The sequence below is a fragment of the Otolemur garnettii genome, unplaced genomic scaffold (assembly GCF_000181295.1).
Source record: "Otolemur garnettii isolate 467f Iridium unplaced genomic scaffold, OtoGar3 scaffold00092, whole genome shotgun sequence".
NCBI lineage: Eukaryota > Metazoa > Chordata > Mammalia > Primates > Galagidae > Otolemur > Otolemur garnettii.
Window position 1 is genome coordinate 352409 of NW_003852487.1, and position 21819 is coordinate 374227.

Here is a 21819-nt window from a genome sequence, read left to right on the forward strand (position 1 = left end):
AGCCATCATTGTTGTTTGGTGGCCTGGGCTGGATTTGAACCCGCCACCTTAGGTGTATGTGGCTGGCGCCTTAGCCACTTGAGCCACAGGCGCCGAGCCATGAGGTGGTCTTTATTTTGACCCCCATCTACTAGTTCCTATCACCTGCCCCTTCATGGTAGGCCTTGTTGTCTCCCCTTCATGACATAGGCTTTGAAGGTGTCCTTGTGGCTAAGCCCTAATAGCTCTCTCCTCCCCAGGCAGCTGACATTAAGCCTCTGATCTGCTTCTACCATTTATCCCTAGTTCCTTATGATCCCATGGGATCTTCCTGGAGACCTAGCTAACCATCACACGAGGCCAGTCTTTAGGAGCAAATGTTAGGACCAAAAGAGGTGAAATACCAGTTCCCATCTGGGTTCACCTTTCCTTTCCCCTCCACTGTGGTTCTGGCTGGAGCAGCCATGTTTTATCCTCTGGATCACGATCCTCTGGCTGCCCTCTACTCTCCTGGGATGACAAGTGGAGCTCCTAATTCTGACCTTGGATCCAAAAAGGGATTTTGGATTTGAGAGCCAGGAGACTCCCTGGGAAACTTGTAGGAACTGTTATATGGACATCCCCACTCCAGAGCTAATACCCTGGCCCACTTCAGGAGCAGAAAACAGGAGGACAGAACCTGGCAAGCTGGCCCCTACCTAGCAGGAAGCCCTCAGGGTACAACCAGGCCTTCTCAGGGGCTGGGATATCCTTCCTCATTTTCCCTCAGCATCAGTATATGGCTTCTGTCATCTGCATGTTTAGATACGGCCTCACATTTATTCCGGTTGTTGGACAAGTGGCCATACCAGCTCCAGAGCTAATGGTGAGGTCCTCTAGATCTTCTGTCAGGGCTATTTCACTCTCCAGAGCCCACAGGAGTGGGAGTTCGTGGGCTCCAACGAGAGGGTGTGGAGTCATGGGGTCCTGGCCTTCCCTGCCATCTCTGGGTTGCTGAGACTGCTGTCAGCAAGGCCCTCATTTGGCCTGGGTATCCAGTTCTTTGAGGCTTGCTTATCCAGCAAATGGTCACTGATCCTTGGCTGGGTCCTGAGGTCCTAGATTCAGCCCATAAAATCTGTAGTGTTTCCCAACTTGAATTCCCTTTGCCTTGAGGTCTCTAACAACTACTCAAGACGTGCATCTGAGCCCAAGGGTAAGATTGTTTTTAATCCCTCCATGAGCCCAAACTGTCTGTCTTCCCCCCACCCCCTCCCTGCAACTCTTTCCTGTCCCCTGGGGTGCTCCAGCCTTTCTAGATTTGGAGAGAGTTGCAGCAGAACAAAGAAGGGTGTCCAGCGAGGAGGAATCTGGCCTGTTTTGTGCCACTTGAAGGGGCACAGTCACTTCCCATTACTCAATGGGTGGCGATGGGTGGCAGTTAGAGGTAGACTCAGCATAGTCACAAACTTTTTTTTTTTAGACAGTCTTACTATGTTGCCTTTGGTAGAGTGCTGTGGTGTCATAGCTCATAGCAACCTCAAACTCTTGGGTTCAAGCGATTCTCTTGCCTCAGCCTCCCAAGTAGCTGGGACAACAGATGCCCGCCACAACGTCCAGCTATTTTTTTGTTGCAACTGTCATTTCAGCAGGCCCAGGCCAGGTTCAAACCCACCAGCCTCAGTGTATGTGGCCGGCGACCTAACCACTGAGCATGGGTGCTAAGCCCCCCCTTCTTTTTTTGAGACAGTCTCACTTTGTCACCCTTGGCAGAGTGCTGTGGCATTGCAGCTCACAGCAACCTCAAACTTTTGAGCTAAAGCTACTTTTAGAGATGAGGTATTGCTTTTGCTCAGCCTGGTCTTGAACTCCTGAGCTCAGGAGATCCACCCATCTTGGCCTCCCAGAGTGCTAGGATTACAGGTGTGAGCCACCATGCCCAGCCTTAACAAACTTTTCTTTTACTTAAAGCTTATGTTTATTGTAATAGTATAGTAATACCAATTATAGAAAAGTTAGAGAGTATTACAAAGTATGAAATAACCTATTATCTTGTATGATTTTATTATCTTGTATGATTCTCTACCTGGGTTGAACTCAGGCATATGCAGTTCTGTGGTTTTCTGAGTGACCCTAGGTCACCATATGGAATGTCATCTGCAACACAGGCTGCACTGAAGCTCCCTGGGACTTCTGGGTTGGCCCTCCCTCAAGGGTAGGACTCAGTGGTTTAGGCTCACTGGCCAGATGACAGGTCAAACAGTCCACACAACCTTCGTAGTGGACCCAGGGTTGGGTGGGGAGGAGATTCCTACCCTACTGTGGCAGCTTGAGCCTTCCAGATACTGAGATTCAGAGGTGTGCTATGGCACAGTGGTTGGCTGCTGTGAACATAGTACAAAGTGTAGAAGGAAAGCAGACACTCCAGTGCTTTGGAAGGCCTGGGGCTGCTGCAGGCCAGGCATCTTCCCTTGTGTTCCCTGGATGACTTAAGGTCTGCTCCAGAAACATTAGTTCCCTTCTGGGTGTGTCACGATGGCAGGTGTATCAGCATTCTCACTTCATAGATGAGAATCTGCTACCCATGCAATCCCCCAGGGAGGTGGGGTGGGGAAGGGGTGGGCAGAAGGGAGATCAGGGGTACAACTTGGTGGAGGAGGGACAGAGTGGCTAAAACTCAGAGGTGCCTGGCCTTTTGTTGTGGGAAGGTGCTTGAAGCTCGCCTACTCTTTTAGGCAGCTTGCAGCCATTTTCTAAATGCATAGCGGACTGAAAAAATCCAAGATGAGGGCAGCCTGGCAGGGAATCCAGGGACCTAAAAGGGAAAGGGATTCAAGAACCTGCACATATAGTCATTGGCCTCTGTATGGGCCTTGGCAAGCTGTGCCCACTGCCCCCTCTGGGTTTCCTTGCCTAAGTGAGCCTTCCCTGGTTCTGCTCTGGGAGTACCGGGTGGGAGCCCCCTGGCTGATGGTGAAGACCTGGAGAGACAGGGAATGCTGACTAGGGCTTAGGTGCTTACAAAGGCAGGTCCTCAGCAGCTGGGCCCAGACTGTGCTAGAGCCTTGAAGCCATGGATCTAGAGCTCTGTAGGAGACATGGGCTCCTGGAAAAACTGCCCTGTGTCTTTTTCTGGACACAGAAGCCCTCTTAGGGGTTTAGCCTTGAGTCTCACAGGAACCTACAGAGAAGCACACCCACTTGTTAAGAGTGTTCTGTTCATCAGCAGGGAGGACAGCCTGTGAGGAGGAAAGGAGGCTGGGCAGTGGCACTCACCTATAATCCCAGCACTCTCAGAGGCCTAGGCAGGAGGATTGCTTGGGGCAGGGAGTTCTAGTGAGATCTCGTCTCTACAAAAAATAAAATAATTAACCTGACCTGGTGCCACAGCCCATAGTCCTGGCTACTTGGGAGGCTGTGGCAAGAGGATTGCTTGAGCTCAGGAGTTTGAGGTTGATGTGAGGTGGGATGATGCCACTGCACTCACTGTACCCTGGGCAACAAAGCAAGACCCTGCCTCTTAGAAGAAGAAAGAAATCCTGGTTTTTCTAGGAAAGACACCCACATGTTCATAACTACTGTTAGCAAAGTTCCTAACTGGGAGCAGGGGCTGTACAGGGTTGGGGGTGGACATGTGCATCCTTTCACCTGGGTGAATGGAGGTGCCCAGTTTACGACTGGAGGGAGGTCCTGTGATCACAAGAGCTTGGCATTCAGCTGAAGCTGTGGGTTCTTGGGACAAGAGTCTGCTAGGGATGCCTGTCCTGTTCTCTTACCTTTCTCTTGTGTCTTCAGGAGCCTGGTTCTGGACTGATGACATGGAGGACCATGAGGAGGAAGATGATGAGGACTTTCTGGCAGAGGTGGCTGAGGAGGAGAATGAGCCCCCCGGGCTGTGGTCGGCAGCCTACGGTGTGGGGGACGTACCTGGAACTTGGGGCCCGGACGACTCGGATTCAGCACAGACTACAGATGGGTGGGGGCCTGACCCAAGCGGCCTCGGGATCCTGGCTGAGGGATCTGAAGTGAAGGCCTTCCTGCCTGGCCGGGATCTGGGTGCAAACCTCCTGTCGCCCTGGGCGTTCCCAGCCACAGTGGCTGTCCCTGCTGGCCGGCCAGAGACCACGTGTGACGTGTGCGGCAAAGTGTTTCCACACCGTTCACGGCTGGCCAAACACCAGCGCTACCACGCGGCTGTCAAGCCCTTCGGCTGCGACGAGTGTGGTAAGGGCTTCGTGTACCGCTCGCACCTGGCCATCCATCAACGCACGCACACTGGCGAGAAGCCCTTCCCGTGCCCGGATTGCGGCAAGCGCTTCGTCTACAAGTCGCACCTGGTCACGCACCGGCGCATTCACACCGGCGAACGGCCCTATCGCTGCGCCTTCTGTGGCGCGGGATTCGGCCGCCGCTCCTATCTGGTGACGCACCAGCGCACGCACACGGGCGAGCGGCCCTACCCTTGCCCGCACTGCGGCCGCAGCTTCAGTCAGAGTTCGGCGCTGGCGCGGCACCAGGCAGTGCACACGGCTGACCGGCCGCACTGCTGTCCTGACTGCGGTCAGGCCTTTCGCCTCCGCGCCGACTTCCAGCGCCACCGGCGCGGTGGCGGTTGCGCGGAGCCCGGTAGCGATGGCCCTCAGCGGGAGCCCAGCGAAGCGCCAGCTGAGGCGGGGCCCCAGGAAGTTAAAGCTGGGCCTGAAGGGCCTGAGGCGCGCGAAGTGGATGGAGAGCCCGAGGCCGAGAGTGAGGCGCGAGAGGCGGCGGCGACAGAGGCGCCCACCCCCCGGAGCAAGGAGGACGTCGAGCCAGACAGGCGGTTCCTCGAGCTGGGCAATGGCCTGGGGGAGGGTGAAGGCCCTTCCTCTCACCCGCTTGGCTTCCACTTTCCCGTGCACCCTAAGTCCTGGCTCCACCCGGACGGCTTCCCGATCCTGGGCCTTCCCGACTTCCGGGAACGCCTGCCGGCAGATGGGCGACCCATGTCAGGACCTCTGGGGGGCCCGCTCTCTCTGGTGGAGGGCGCGGGGCTGGCCTGCGACCCCTTTGGCGTCGGCGGGGCCGGGGGTGGCGACAGTGGCGGCCTGCGCGCGTTTGGGCCCGCCGTCGGCGGCCTGCTGGCTGAGCCGGCGCCCGCCGCGCTGGCGGAAGAGGAAAGCCCGTGGATCTGCTCAGACTGCGGCAAAACGTTCGGGCGCCGCGCTGCGTTGGCCAAGCACCAGCGCTACCACGCGGGGGAGCGGCCGCACCGCTGCGCCGACTGCGGGAAGAGCTTCGTGTATGGCTCACACCTGGCGCGCCACCGACGCACGCACACGGGCGAGCGGCCCTTCCCCTGCCCCGAGTGCGGCGCGCGTTTCGCCCGCGGCTCGCACTTGGCGGCGCATGTGCGCGGCCACACAGGCGAGAAACCCTTCGTGTGCGGCGTGTGCGGCGCGGGCTTCAGTCGCCGCGCTCATCTGACGGCGCATGGGCGCGCGCACACGGGCGAGCGGCCCTATGCGTGTGGAGAATGCGGCCGGCGCTTCGGGCAGAGCGCGGCGCTAACGCGTCACCAATGGGCGCATGCCGAAGAGAAGCCACATCGCTGCCCCGACTGTGGCAAGGGCTTCGGCCACAGTTCGGACTTCAAACGGCACCGTCGCACGCATACGGGAGAAAAGCCCTTCCGCTGTGCCGACTGCGGACGTGGCTTCGCGCAGCGCTCTAACCTGGCCAAGCACCGGCGGGGCCACACAGGCGAGCGGCCTTTCCCGTGCCCAGAGTGCGGCAAGCGCTTCTCACAGCGCTCGGTGCTCGTGACACACCAGCGCACGCACACGGGCGAGAGGCCCTATGCCTGTGCCAACTGTGGTCGCCGCTTCTCGCAGAGTTCTCACCTACTCACACACATGAAGACGCACCGCGGCGCGGCAGGCGCGCCTGGGCAGGCGGCGGCTCCGTCCCCAGCGCCCAAGGCCCAGTCGCCTGCCAGGGCTCCGCCGGGCACAGGAGCGAGCAGCGGGCTGGGGGAGCGCGGCAGCACTCTGTTGGAGTTTGCGGGCGGCACGAGCTTCGGCTCCGAGCACCAGGCGGCGTTCGCAGGGCCCTCTGGCGCCTACAAGGAGAGCGTCCTGTGAGGGTCCCTAGGCCCACGGAAGCCCAGCCTGCTAGGCCACCGGCCCCTCCCCTGGGCGGGCCCGCCCCCCGCTCCTCTGGCTTTGGAAGGCCGAGGGTCCCAGTCCTAGGTGTGGTGCCTTCCCTCAGCTCCCGGTGCACCACCCTCCGCCCCACCGCCTCGGGTTTTCTTGCCTGGCACCAGCGAGCTGGGCCGCCGTGCTCCGAGCTCAGATGGCGGTGTGGGGAGCGCTCGGGGAGAAGAGCAGCGCGCGGAGACGGATAGGGCAGAGGGCGGCCACCCCAACAAAGACTATGACATCCCAGGTCTGTGCTGTGAAGCAAAGCGGTAGGGATGGCGGGCGACGCTGTTTATTTTACTTGGATTCCGATTTGGGTGGCCCGGGGAACAAGAGGCATCTGAGTCTATAACTGGGGTTTACAGCAAGGGCGTGGAGCCCTTGCGTCAGTGGAGGCGGGTGGTAGACGAAAGAGCAACTGGCTACTCCGGGGAGTCCCCATTGATGCCTGGGCTGCTGGTGGGATTTAGCTGATGACTTCTTCCCATTTCCTGGTGGGAAACTGCAGGGCCCCGCCCGTTACTTGAGGGTGTCCTATGTTCTGAAGGTGTTAGAACCGTGCTGGGGGTGAGGAGTGGGGTGAGCTGAGCCTTGTCGGTTTCCAAAGGATGGAGTTCCTGAGCTCTAACCCCGGGGGATGAAGATACAGATGGAAAAGCTTTTATTCTGACTATAGATATTTATTTCCAGCTCTTGTATGGCCTGAAGAATATGGGAGGAGGAGAAAAAGCCAGAAACCAAATTTGTGGTTGGGGCGGATGGGTTACAGGTGTTTGCAGGGTCCCAAAGGAGTTTAAAGCCTTATTCTCTGCAGTTGCTCACTCTATTCACTCCACCTGAGCACTGAGACCAGCCAGGTGCTAGTCTTGCTGGTTTAGTCTCAGCGTCCTCACTTAAGTCCTTTGGTACTCCCACCTCTGGCAACTGGAGGTGGTATACTCAGACATCCTTGGGGTGCCCTGTGCAGGCTCTCCGACCTGAGCCCTGCTTTCAATTCCCTGGGCTGTCACTTTTTCTCCAGCAGGTGGACATGCCCAGCCCTGCTACTCTGAGCCCAATGCTCATTTAACATAAAGTGACTGAGGTTGGTCAAAGGATCTTTTCCACATCCCACAATTAGTGCCCTGCAATGTCCACAGGGCCCTTTAACTCTGCTTCTCTCATTATCCTACGCTAGAACAAATATTGTTTCTGTTTAGAGTCCCATTTAACAGATTGGTCACTGGAGGCAGTGAGGCCCTGGTGGTTAGCATAGTGGCTGTCCATGTCTGGGGGATGTGAGGACCTGAGCCTATGGGTCAATGACAAACCAATCACCAAACTATGCAAGACCCCTGCCTACTGGGCTCCCCACCCTCTAGACTGGGCTGTTAAGAGCCACTGGGCAGGCAGCTGAGGCTCATGGGAAGCCCCCTTCCCTTTATGCTAAGTCTTAGACCAATGTGAGTGGGGCCACAAAACAGATTTTGATGCATCTTCATTCCTTTTTAGACCTAGTTCCTTCCATTTTAGTGTAGACATGGCCTTGGAGGCTGAGAGCCAGCAGCCAGGCTGCTAGGGGCTGAGGGTGGGGTAGGAGGCACAGTAGTCAGTGGGTGGGAGAGGGCCTGCGTGGTGGCGGTAAGAATTCGCCCAACTGGATAAGGTTGTGGGGTTGGGTGGTTAGGAGGGCAGGAATCCCAGGGAGGCATCAGGAGTGTGGCCTCTTTATCCTTGGCTTCTGCGCTATGAGACAGGAGCTTTAGAAAGGGCCAAGGTCAAGGTATGCTGGGGAGCTTGATGCGTCTCAGTTTTAGCCCCACGTCTCTGGGGTCTGGCACCGTCCCTGTCCCTCCTGGGCCAGCTGCCACTGCCCTGGCCTGCTGCTGTTGACAGGAGGACTTAGCTTTAATAAAGAGTGGAGAAATGAGCTTTTTGACTGGATTCCGTGTTGTTGCTGCTGCTCAGTGCTTGTCAGGGAGGCTCCTACAAGGCCTCAGGCCCATCTTGTTTCTGCAAACATTTCTTAGGAGTTTCTCTTTTAAGAAACTAGAACTGGTCCCAGGATGGCCCATGGGAAGTCAGCCCAAGATGAGTTTGGCCTTGTCCTGCCTGTGTCCACAGTGCCCTATTGGGGCCTCCATGCTACCACATGCTTGTTGTAATACATACACCTGTCTTGGGAGATGACTGTGTTTAGGATGATAGCCAGCCTTCCATTTGTCAAAGTGAGGGACCAGGTCTCCTTCCTGGTGGTTCAGATGTGTGCCTGGCCTTTTCCTCAGAGGCCCCAGTACCACATGGGTTTATTTTGTGTCAATACTACAGCACATCCCAGTGTCCCCAGACACATTTTAAATTGACTTTTTTATTCCTACCACATCTCATCCCCTGATTGATTCTGACTCTGCCATCCTTCCCCTATAGGCTTGGAAAATATGAACTGTTAAGTAAATTTTATTAAGTGAGATTTAGAGAGATCAGGACAGAGCAACCATAGCTTCAATTAAAAAAACACAGCAAACTTTTTTGAGTGGCCGATGAATACTACGACCTAGTCAAAAAGTAGATGGCCTTGAGGATCTTAAAAATCTATTGAGAAAAGCTAAAGGATTCCTTGATAGAGCTTACAATGATTGTCTAGCCAAATATTTTTTTTTTTGTCTTGTCAGGGGGGAAATATCCCCAATTCTGTGGTCATAGCAGAAATGTAGACACCCTTCATTGCCCAGGAGGAAGGAAACCCCAGTGGCCTGGGAAATGTGACCTACAAAAGGTGGCACTTGCAGGGGTCACAAAGTTCTCAGTGTCCTTTTCACCTCCACCAACCTTTGTTGTTTTCATTCTCTTTTGCTGGTTTCCCCAACCTTCCTTTTCTGATTCCTTTTCTCTTGACCTTGTCACTTAATCTTTTCAAACTTCTCTTTTTTCTTTTCTCTTAACTGCTACATATGGAGTATAGTATTTTGAATTATTTGGTTATATCTATTAAATAAAGCTTTATAATCTTTGCTCAATTCTTTTCCTATAAAATACATGCTAGTTGTAAAAATTTCAACCCTCTTCCTCTCTTAAACAGTCACACTACATTCATTGGGGCATGTTTTCTTCTACATGTGTGGAGATGTTTAAAACTAGGAATGTACTTTTATATGGTCTTGCTTGCAACCTGCTTTTTTTCATTTAAAAATATGTCATGGACTTTCTTACCTAGTAAGAGCTACCTCATTCATTTTGACCACTGTATCATAGCATTTTATTCTGTGGATATACTGTAATTTATGTAACTACCCAATTCATGGGTATTTGGTTATTTCTGATTACTCACTACTACAAACAATGCCACAGTGTAGATTCTTATACACAGATTTTGCAGTAGTTATGTAGATTTTTTAATACATCTTTTTATATGAGATAAAATCCTAGAGATGGTACTTCTGGGTCAAAGGGCATGCATATTTAAGTTTTTGAATATAGCCGAATTGCCACCAAAAAAATGCTAACTACAGTTCAACAGCACATACTGCCAGCGCAGAGAGCACTGATGGTCACACAGCCACAGCAGTGCCAGGCAGCTATAGTAATTTGTTCTTCATTTTATAGTGGTAAGTGACTTGCATTTCCCTACTTTAACATGTAAATAGGTTATTTTTGCTTACGTATTTCTGTGGCTGCTGATACAAAATATCCCCACCCTGTCCCAGTTAGCTTCTCTCCCATCATGGCCCTCTTGGGATTTCTGTGTTCATACCTGCTTCTTGCTGTAGCTTCTTTGCCAGTTCCAAAGGGGACCCTGAATCCGGCTAGGGGCCAATAGGGAGTCACATTTCCTTCTGTTTATTCATTCATTCAGAAAGATCTATGGGCACATCCCTGAGCAGATTGCTTAATAAAAGAATTTGTTCTGTAAAATTTAGATTCAGTCAAAATACTCAAGGATCCTGAAGGTCACATGTGATCCCAAGGCTGCAGGTTTCCTATCCCTACAACTACCTTCTGAGTGGGACCTGGCCCTTTTCTGGCATACAGCAAACAGAGCCTAGTTTGGGACCCTGCACCAGGAGAAGTTTTGGTCAAGAAACACCTTTGAGCTGACAACACCTAGGAGGTGCTGGCCATGAAGGGGAAAGATTGCTTGGGGCCAGGAATTCTAGGCCAGCCTGGGTGATGTAGCAATGCTGTTAACAATAAGAAAAATAAAAAAGAATGATCAACTTATGGTAAAATTTGCTTTATCTGTACCCCTCCTTTCTCCTATCTCTCCCAGGGCCTGGATTATTTTGAGGAAAATTTCAAACATTCTATATCATTTCATCGGTAGCAGTAACAATATGTGTATAAAAGGCACATGATTCTTAAACATAAGACATACCATGTTCACATCCAAAATTACGATAATTGTTTAATATCAACCATTCAGTAGTCAGATTTTCCTGATTTCTCATAAAGGGGTGTGTATGTGTATTATTTATCGATAGACTCTTGCTCTGTCACCCAGGCTGTAGTGTGGTAGTATGGTCATAGTTCACTGTAACCTTGAATTCCTGGGCTCCAGTGATCTTTCCACCTCAGCCTCCCTAACAGCTGAGATTATAGCCATGAGCCACTGTGCCCAGCCTGTGTGTAATTTAAGTTTGTTTAAATCAGGATCCAGATACAGTTCTTGCACTGCAATTTGTTGTACCTCTTAGTCTCTTTTGATCTATGGGTACCTGTACTCTTTTGTCCTCCTTGAAATTTATTGGAGAGACTAGGTCTTTGTTTTGTAGAAGTTCCTACAGTCTGGACTTCGTGGAATGAATACTCATGGTGCCCTTAAAGTGCCCTTTTGCCCCCAGAACTGAGCTCTCAGCCGTCCCTGCTCACTTCTAGGCCTAGAGCCCATGAGTCTTTTAATTCTAAGCACTTACATGAATTCTGCTCAGTTTTGGTCCACAGAGATGTTTGCTTTATTTTGTGGGCCTGGTTCTGTCTTTTAAATATGTTACAATATTAATAATTTAATATGTTCCTCATATTTTCTGAGAAAGAGTGAAAGGCTTGGTCAATTTCAGGGTTTTTGTTTTCTGTGGGGTTTTGCCAAAATTGCTTCATTGATGGTAGTGTATACTTTCATCAAGGACGCATATATTTCTGGATGTCTCTTTCATAACATGATATTAGCATCACTGGTGATTATTGCACAGATTTGATAATTCTCTAGGGGTTAGAAAATGGTGATATTTTATCACTTCCTGTATATTAGTTGGATTACTTCCATAAATAGAAACTTTTCCTCATCAGCTATTCAGTACTTTGAGGTATAGGTTATATAGAACCACACCGGTAATACCAGCACGCTGGGAGGCCAAGGCAGGACTGTTGCTTGAGGTCAGGAGTTCAAGGCCAGCCTGATTAAGAGTGAGACCCTATCTCTACAAAAATAGAAAAATTAGTCTTGTGTGGTGATGCATGCCTTTAGTTCCAGTTGCTCAGGAGGCTGAGGCAAGAGGATCACTTGAGCCAAGGACTTTGAGGATGTAGTGAGCTATGTTGACACCACTGTAGTTAGGGTGACAGAGCAAGATTCTGTCTCAAGGCAGGATGAATGCTTGATTATTTTGCTTCATCAGCTTCCAAAATAATGAGTTGGTCCTCTAGCATCCTTCAAGGTGTTCAAACAGTTGTTTTTTCTGGAGATCATTTCAACTCATTGCGGTTACTAACTTCATTAATGCTCAAATTGTCATATTTTTGGCTATTTGGAGCCTCTTAAAGTTGGCCCCTGTATTCTTTTACTCAACACTAATAATCTTTTAATAGCTTCCACTTTCTGGAATGGCAAGATATCCCAGGTTTACCTTGCAAATTTACCATCTGAGACCTGTAATCAGGTAATTCTTCGAGGATCTTTAGTGGGAAATGATATTTAGGGACCACTTTTTGGATGCTAGTGTGCTCAGTGTTGGTTTTCCTTCTCTAAGGAAAATAATTTTCCATATAGAATTTCATGTCCACCCAAACCGTTCTTCAAATCATGATGACAAATAATCTTTTCAGACATGCAAGAATTCATAAAATTTACCATCCATTAACAAGTCTTAGATATGTCAGGAAAGGAAAGCATCAACCAAGAAAGAGGAAGATTTGAGGCATAGAAAATGTTGAAGTCCAGGGAAAAGAGTTGTCCATCAAATCAGAACCAGAGGATGGGCACCTGAAGGAAGTAGATGTCCACAAAACGGGGAAATTGATAGAACAGAAAATATGACTGAGATGGGCGGTGCCTGTGGCTCAAAGGAGTAGGGCGCTGGCCCCATATGCCAGAGGTGGCAGGTTCAAACCCAGCCCTAGCCAAAAAAAGAAAAAATATATGATTGAGACATGGAGGAGCAGAGCTGTGATAAAAGGCAGGTCAGAAGGAAAAAGGGGAACTTGGCTGGGAACAGCCAAACTAGGGGTACCTCAGAGTCATTAAGTGAGCTTTCTTCAGGCAGAAATGGGATCAGGGCGGAACCAGAATCCTGCTCCCACTGTGAGAAACAGTGGGACTGCTGATGCCATTTCCCATGTTTGACAGCCTAAGTCACCACCATGAGGTTCATTGCAGGTTTTGTTTTATAATTTCTTCTTTTGACTTAGAAGTTGTATGTTTACTTATTTCTGAATATCCCAAAACACTTATTTAAATTCCTGCCATATTGCTCCATAAACTTAATTTCTATTAGAAGTGAATTCAAGCTTTAATTGGTAAATTTTTTGATTGTCTTGAGAGTTTTCTGCATACTTTTAAAAATATACTTTGTAGGTTCATTTTGAGGAGGGGTTTGTTTTTTGACAATGTTTGGGTTTCAGTCTCTCTCTCTTTCTATCAGTCTTTGCCAGCAGGGTGCTAATGGTGCTCTGAGATGCTGGTCCATGATAGTACAGGGCATGTCGCAGACGCAGACGAGGAGGCTGCACGCGGCTGAGCTGGACTTCTGGTCAGGAAGCAGCCTTCAGTGTCCTTTCTCTACCTCCCTAGGTCTGAAGTTCCCAGTAACCACACTCCCAACAGTAGGTGGGCAGCCCTTTTTTCCAGGTTTGTCTCACCCAGAGAGTCAGCTTTGGATCACTTTCTCACAAGATCCCTTAAAGTGCTCTTTTGCCACCAGAACTGAGCTCACAGCTGTTCCTGCTCACTTCTAGGCAAGAGCCCATACATCTTTGAGTTCTAAGCACTCATGTTAATTCTGCTCACTTCTGGTCCACAGAGATGTTTGCCATATATTATGGGCCTGGTTATGTCTTTTTGATTATCTATTGAAACATTTTATCTTTGCTGCTCTGTGGTTGAAGCAAATGGGATATGTTGGATGTAAACTTGTTTTGCTTTCTTGCTCAGATCTTCGTCATTTTTATTACTTTCCCTTTATTCCCTTTACCCTGCTGGTTGTCCACTCAATATCTAGTCTCCACGTCTTTTCCTCTAAGAGAATTCTGTATTACAAGGGGGTGCTGATGTGTGCTAGCTACCTTTCCCAGCCTCTCTCGCAGATAGAAGTAGACAATTAGATATAATGAAAGAAATGATTTTCTGAGGCTTCCCGGAAGCTCTTGATAAGGGGATGATCCAGCTATGAAGTACACCTTTTTGCCCTTTGACTCTTCCTTTTCTTATGCTTGGAATGCAAATGTGATGCCTAGAGGACAGCAGCCATCTTGGGATGATGAATAACTTCAAGGCTCCAAGCTTTAGCTGAAAAATAGTGGGACCTGTGTCCCTTTGACTTTGTGGAGCTGTTGTATAAGCAGTGGAATGATTATCTCCAGACTTCCTTAATTTGTTAAGCCAGTGGAGTCTCATCCCTTACTAGCAGCCAAAGCCAATCCCTAAGTAATACATATCCCAACCACCTCAAAGAAGGACAAGACTATGAATTAGGGTTTGGTGGTTAATCATAAACTTAGGCATATCCTTGAGCTTCACAGAACTTTCCAGCTGTGAATTGTGGTCACCTTTTCTAGAATATCCAGATGTCAGCCTGGGCTGCTACAAATGCATATGGAGGCAGCAGAGACATCATGACTGGGGGTTAATGTTCCTCTAGCAATCATTCTCCTGAATTAGTTGAGTTTTGATGGGAACAAGAAAACTTATTAGGCAGAAAGGGAATTTGATGGGAGAATGTGGGACAGTTTGCAGAATCAATACAGTGGCTAGAGTGAGAGACTTGTAAATTGAGCAAGATCCAAGGTCCGGCCCCAGGAGCTGCCCAGTTCAGATGACCCAGTGGCTGTGCCCAGTTGATGCTTAATGCTACTTCTGCTGCTGCCAGGACTCATTTCTCAGCAAATGCTCTGTCTGTGTGTCATTCCCTTAAGATTCCAAGTCCCAGGTGGAAGTTTCGGATTGGCTGAGCTTGAGTCGTGGGCGTAGGCTGATAGGGGATAGAGAATACTTAGCCCCTTTGGCATCTGTAGAGGGATGTGGGCACTGCCTTCCACTAACACTCTCAGCAAAGGAGTCAAAATCATTGTAGCATCCACTGTATTCCTGTAGCACAGTGGTTCTCAACCTATGGGTCGCGACCCTTTTGTAAAAATGAAAATACATCATGCATATCAGATATTTACATTACAATTCATAACGGTAGCAAAATTATAGTTATGAAGTAGCAATGAAAATAATTTTATGGTTGGGGGTCACCACAACATTAGGAACTATACTAAAGGGTCACAGCATTAGGAAGCATTAGGAAGGTTGAGAACCACTGCTGTAGCAACTGATAAATCTGGGAAGTCTTTGGCTTGGAATTCCTGACCATAATCAGGTAAGCCGAGGTCCTTTCTCAACCACTACTAGCTGGGTTAGACAGAGAACTCACAGGGACAGGCTTAGGGTATAGGTGCCTGCCTCTACGGGTTTTACTCTTTATCATCCAGCTCTCACAAATCCTGGGGATGCCTCTTTCTTTCATCCTTTGACAGCTGGGCTTTATCTCCACCTCCATCTCCTTCCAGTTTTCCCTTCCCAAACCAAGCCATTTACAACACCAAACACAGGCACATAGAATTGGCTGTAGTGTTCCTTCAAGGAATTCTCTTCCAGCTGATCAGCCAATTCTCAGAGGTTCAGGTATTGCCTCTCAGTGCAAGTCAGGTGCAGATCATTACAGGGACCAGTCATGCCTTCCTGAACCATTGTGTTAAGGTCCTGATTCTTAGGCTCTGCTTCCTTAAGAGTTTCTATCCAGGTGGACATGGCAACATGCAAGACAAGTGACCAAAACATGGGCTTGCTTTATTTCTGTTTGTCATGCCCATTTACCCTTTCCTTTCCTCCTCTCCCCTCTTCTCTCGTCCTCTCCTCCCCTTTCCTTTCCTTTCTGTGATACAGTCTTACTCTCTCACCCAGGCTGGAGTGCTGTGGCATCAGCCTAGCTCACAGAAACCTCAAACTCTTGGATTCAAGTGATCCTGCCTCAATCTCCTGAGTAGCTGGGACTACAGGCACCTGCCACAATGCCTGGCTAATTTTTCTATTTTTAGTACAGATGGAGGTATCATTCTTGCTCAGGCTGGTCTTGAACTCCTGAGCTTAAGTGACCCTCCTGCTTCAGCCTCCCAGAGTGCTAGGATTATAGGCATGAGCTACCATGTCTGGCCTGTTCTGGATATTTCATGCTCTTGGAGGGAATGACAATATTATGAAGATGCCAGTTCTCAAGTTAATCCATAAAAATTTCAGTTGAGCTTTTTGAGGACCTTGATGAACTTCTGTGGAAGAAGGAGAGTAAATAGGGGGCAACTTGCCCTATGAATGGGAGAAAAGCAAAGATTTTTCAGTGAACACTGTTAGAAAAACTGGGTGATAATGCTAGGTAGACTGCCTAACATCATAAAAAGAAGTGGATTCCAGGTGCATGAAAGACCTAATTGTGAAAGGTAAAAATCATAACATTAGCATAAAAAAAGTAGATGATATCTTTGTGGCCTTGGGGGGAAAGAAGTCAACAAAAGTTTAATACCGTAGCTATGAGGCTGACAATTGATGAATCTGATTACTTCAAAATTGATAACTTTTGTTCTATTAATAAATAGGACTTCAGAGATAAGTTTAATAAACAGTTATCATAGAAGAAAAATTTTGCACTGCCTAAAATCGATAAAGGATTAACATCTAAAATACTCCAGAAAGTCTTACAAATAAAAAAGATAGCAATCTAATGGGAAAGTGGAAATTTTTTATTTACCTCATTCAGACCTAAATTGGTATATTCGTATATTTCATAAATCTGGAAGACTCTCAGATAGTATTTATTAAACATTGCCTTTGCATCATTGTCTTTTTTCCTTTTTCTGAATTCCTGTTTCACCAGTAGACTAAAACTCTATATTTTGATCCAAATCTTCCTCAGGATATAAAAATTTACTCAAAAAAGACAAACCTAAATATAATACCTGAAACTATGAAACTTCTGAGAAAACATAGAAGAAAATGTTCTGGACCTTTGGTTATGCAAAGATTTCTCACATACAGACAAAAAGGTCTATGAAAGAAAAAAAATGAGAACTTGGACTTCATTAAGGCCAAGAACTTCTGCTCTTCAAAAGACATTGTTAAGATAATGAAAAGACATGGAGGAAATATTTGCCAATTACATAGCTGATAAAGGAATTATATCCAGGATATATAAAGACCCCTAAAAGCACAAAAATAAAACAGAACTGTAACTTTTAAAAGTGAGCAAAAGATTTAGACACATAACTAAAGCAGATATAGATAGCAGTTAGGCATGTGAAGAGAAGCTCAGCATCATCAATTGTTAGGGAAATACATGGGTCATTACAAGTTTGGGGATACATAAAAATTGAGAAATGTAAGATCCACACAAGTGAATACAAATGAAGCCCTCCCAGCAACACAGATAAACTGAGGAAGTTGAAACTTGCACAGGTGAATCAGGAAGGACATTGTCGACTCAAACTCATATGTTTCTTGGAAGCAAAATAATGGACCATAACACAGTTTGTCTCAAAACTTTTGTAGTGACCTATGTACAAATCAAAACCATGATAAGATAATGTGTAGTAATGTGCTACATAATGATGTTTTGGTCAACAATAGTCTATGTATACAATGGTGGTCCTATAAGATTATAATGGAGTTGCCCTATACAGGTGCTCTATTTTTTATCTTTTATACTGTATTTTTACTGTCCCTTTTCTATTTTTAGATATACAAATACCACTGTGTAACAATTGCCTATAGTATTCCGTACAGTGACATGCTGTACAGGTTTGTAGCCTAGGAGGAATAGGCTAGACAAATATAGCATAGGTATATAGTAGACTTTACCATCTAGGTTTGTGTTAAGCACACTTCATGACCAGATAATGATGACATAGCCTAATAATGCATTTCTCAGAGCATATCCTTGTTAAGTGCTGCATGACTGTACTACACCTCTATTATAATAGAATGGCTATAACTAAGCAAGCTGACCATATCAAGTGTTACAAACGTGGAGATATTTAAACTGCTGGGAGGAATGTAAAATGGCGAGCCAGTTTGGTACTTAACATCTACCACATGACTAAGCTACTCCAATCCTATTTACAACGAGGAGAAATGAACTGGAAGCTATCTAAACGTCTATCAACTGGTGAATGGGTAAACAAATAATGATTTGTTTGTATAAACAGAATACTGCTCAGCAATAAAAAGGAATATAGTATTGTTATACTCAGATATTGATGAATCTCAAAGTAATTACATAGCATTAAACCATTCCAAACAGAGTATGATTCCATTTATGTAAAATTCTAGAAAGTGCAAACGCATCTGGTGACAGATCTGTGGTTGCGTGGGAGTTGGGGACAGGGAGGAGCGGGATGTAGGAATTAGGAAGGGACATGGGAAACTTTTTGGATATGTTCGTTTTCTTGATTGTGGTGATATATGGATATATCCATACATTAAAATTTATCAAATTGTACACATCAAACATGTTCAATTCATTGTATGTTATCTACACCCCAGTAAAACTGTGCCTCTGTTGGCTCCACACAAGGGCTCCCTCCCAGCTTGGTTGTGGGACTCAAATGGGTAGAAACCCTTAGAACAGCTCCTGGCACCTGTCATTACAAACACGGTTGCTCAGAGGAGAGTCCTAAGAAAGGAGTTTTTTTCTTACTGAGTAGGCAAGTTTACCTTCTATGTTAGGAGGGAAACAGTATAAGAATCAAATGCCTTGTAATGAAAAGTAAAATTTGTTTCTCAGTTTTCTTCAAATCCATTCTTCTTAGCTTCTAAAAACAATTTCTGAAACATGCAAACAGTCAAAAAGTCCTATTAGTTAAACCAGTTCTAATTTCAGGTGTTAAATGATGCTTGCACCATACTTTCCCTAAATTCCCTGAAATTTTAATTTTGTGATGGTATAAATCCTTTGGAGAAGCCTGGAAGAACTTTGACAGGAATACAGGTTTGTGAAAGAAAAAGAACTGAGTGTCTTTCTTGGTGCAGAAGATACTACTATTCGACATTAATAACTGAGAGCTTACATTGGCTAGGAGGACCTCATGTCTGAGTGTTAACTGGATTCTTGCAACCCCCTAAAGAAGTGACTGCAGGATAAAATAGTTTTCTGTAAGAGACAAAAACCGTTCTCAGATTGGTTGAAGAGATCACCCTGTCCACTTGTTGCACCCTCGGGATTGGCTGAGGTAGGTACTTCCTCATCCCACCTCCCTGATTTCTTTATGAGACAAGTAACTCCCATCTGGCTGGTCCCTCGGGATTAGCTGAGGGGATTCTTGCTTCCTCCCTCTCCCCTCACTCTCCCAAGTGATGCTGGGGTGGAGGCCCAAGGTGCTGCTGGGTAGCAGGACACTGTAGAGACCATTACAGAAATCCAGAAATACCACATTGTAATATAAAATACCTGTGGGGTGAAATTCTAGTCCAATAGGCCCTGAAGAGCATTAAAAATGTTGACAAATTAACAAAGCCAGGTTCCAGACGTGCACTGAACAGAAACCTCTGGCATGGTGTGTATGTTTGTGGCCCCAGAACTGATGTGTTCCCAAAAGAATTGAGGAGGTACTCCTGAGCCATTTGGGATCCTCTGGGTTTCTCCTCATTGAGAGGCCCAAGCTATCCAGAATCTACCTGGGGTGGATGTAGCAGGGACACAGTGCTCACTAATCCTGAAAAGTTAAAGGGCCCATGTGAGCATTCCTGCTTCAGGCACTACCACTGATACCTTCTTGGTTTGTTAGCCTCTTTGTGGAGTTGAGATGAAGTTATCCCCAGCCTCCAGCCGAGGAATGCACCTGTCACCACAATAGAGCCCAGCACATATCCTGAGTTATATATTCCTATCCTCTGTTGTCCTATTTAACCTTTCTTTTCTGATCAATGTTTCATGCCATATCCTGTGATTTCACTTCACACACCTTTACATCTATGCTCCTTCACAGAGTTGACTATGAAGAGTTTGTCCAGAATGATTTCAGTATTGTTTCTGAGCATTTGTGATTTCATACCAGTGCTTGGTTTATCGATAGATGCTCCTGACTCAGTGCTTTTTGAAACAGAGTCTCACTATGTTGCCCTCAGTTGAGTGCTGTTGTGTTACAGCTTACAGCAACCTCAAACTCTGGGGCTTAAGCTATTCTTTTGCCTTAGCCTCCTAAGTAGCTGGGACTACCAGTGCCCACTGCTATTTTTTTGTTGTAGTTGTCATTGTGGTTTGGCAGGCCTGGGCTGGATTTGAACCTGCCAGCTGTGGTATATGTGGCTGGTGCCTTAGCCACTGAACTACAAGCGCCGAGCCCTGACTCAGGTTTTACTGCAAACATTACATGATAAACTGAACGTCTGTCTTCATCAGTAAATGTGATAAATTATATCATTCTTTAAGAGCTGTGTGAGATTGGGCAGGGCCTACGGCTCAGTGAGTAGGGCACTGGCCCCATAAACCAAGGGTAGTGGGATTGAACCCGGCCTCAGCCAAACTGCAACAACAACAACAACAACAAAATAGCTGGGTGTTGTGGCGGGCACCTGTAGTCCCAGCTACTCCGAGGCTGAGGCAGGAGAATCACCTAAGCCCAGGAGCTGGAGGTTGCTGTGAGCTGTGATGCCAGAGCACTCTACTGAGGGAGACAAAGTGAGACTCTGTCTCTTAAAAACAAACAAACAAACCAAACTGTGATATTCCACTGTATGGGTGATATACAAAAAAAAATTTTTTTTTTTTTGAGACAGAATCTCACTCTGATGACCAAGATAGAATGCCATGGCCTCAGCCTATCTCACAAGAACTCAAAGTCCTGGGTTCAAGTGACCCTCCTGCCTCAGCTTCCTGAGTAGCTGGGACTACAGGAGCATACCACTATGCTTGGCTAATTTTTCTATTTTTAGTAGAGATGAGTCTTGCTTTGCTCAGGCTGGTCTCAAACTCCTGGGCTTAAGCAGTCCTCTGAGTGTTAGGATTTATAGGCATGAGCCACTGTGCCCAGCATATAATTCTTTTTTATTATTATGTATATCTATGGTGTACAGCATGAAGTTTTGATATACAAAGTGAAGTGATTCTACAGACACACAAATTAACATATTCATCATCTCACCTGTTACCTTTGTGTATGTGTGTTTGTGTGGTAAGAGTCTACTCTCATTAAATTTCCATTTAAGAGTCTACTCTCATTAAATTCATTTTATATACCAATATAATACAATATTGGTAACTGTAGTCCTCATAGTATACATTGGACATCTAGACTGACTCATGGAAGTACAGTTGTATACCTTTTGATCTACATAGTCCCTCTCTACTGCCCTCCAAGCACTGTTCTATTCTTTGGTTCTATGTATTCAATTTAGGAAAAAAATTCACATTTAAGTGAGATCATACATTATCTTTTTTCTGTGTGTGGCTTATTTCACTTAGCATAATGTCCTCCATGTTCATCCTTGTTGTGAAATATGGCTGTATATCCTTTTTGAATGTTGAATAATAGTATACCATTGTATATATATACCATGACTTTTTTGTTTTATCCATTCATCTGTTGGTAGACACTTAGGTGGTTCCCATGTCTTGCCTATTGTGAATAATACTGAAATGAAGGTGGGAGTTCAGATATCTCTATGAAGTGCTGGTTTCATTTCCTTTGGATATATATCCAGAAAGGAGGATTGTTGGGTCGTGTAGTAGTTTCTTTCATTTTTAAATTTTTTAGGAGCCTTCAGTGTTTTCCATAATGGCTATGCCAGATTGACAATTATTTATCCTCGTTGCTTATTTCTAAGTTTTCTTCTGTTAGATATGATGTTATAGCAAAACCTTTCTCAGATAAATATGTGAAGTTTTTCCTCCTATAGACAACACACAGTGGACAGTAAGAGCAAGGACTCTGGGGCTAGGCTGCATAAGGATTCCTGTGTGGGTCTTCTGTTAGCTGTGAGAGCCTGGGCCAGTTACTTGACCTTTCTGTTCTTTTCTTTTCTCAAGTATAAAATTAGGATAAATGTGACAACCTATAGAGCTAGCACATAACAAAATACTTTATATATATTTCTTAAGAAAAAATATGACATTTCTAGAAAAGAAATTGCTAGGTCAAAGGGTCTACACATTTTTTGAAACACTGCCTACATCCTGTTTTTTATAACTATCTTTTCTGAAATTAGTTTTTCACTGAATGATCCAAAAGGAAACTTAAGTTACCAATA

General features: G+C 46.6%; 1 protein-coding gene across 1 annotated transcript in view; it reads left to right on the top strand.

Moving 5' to 3' along the window:
• The window catches only part of ZNF316 (zinc finger protein 316), a 19601-nt gene extending 11557 nt beyond the window's left edge, over nt 1–8044 (top strand). The window contains exon 7 of the mRNA XM_012808720.2: nt 3754–8044. Within this exon, the coding sequence (XP_012664174.1) occupies nt 3754–6077 (2324 nt within the window). The 3' untranslated portion in view covers nt 6078–8044. The remainder of the gene's footprint in view (nt 1–3753) is intronic.
• The last annotated feature ends 13775 nt before the right edge of the window (nt 8045–21819 follow it).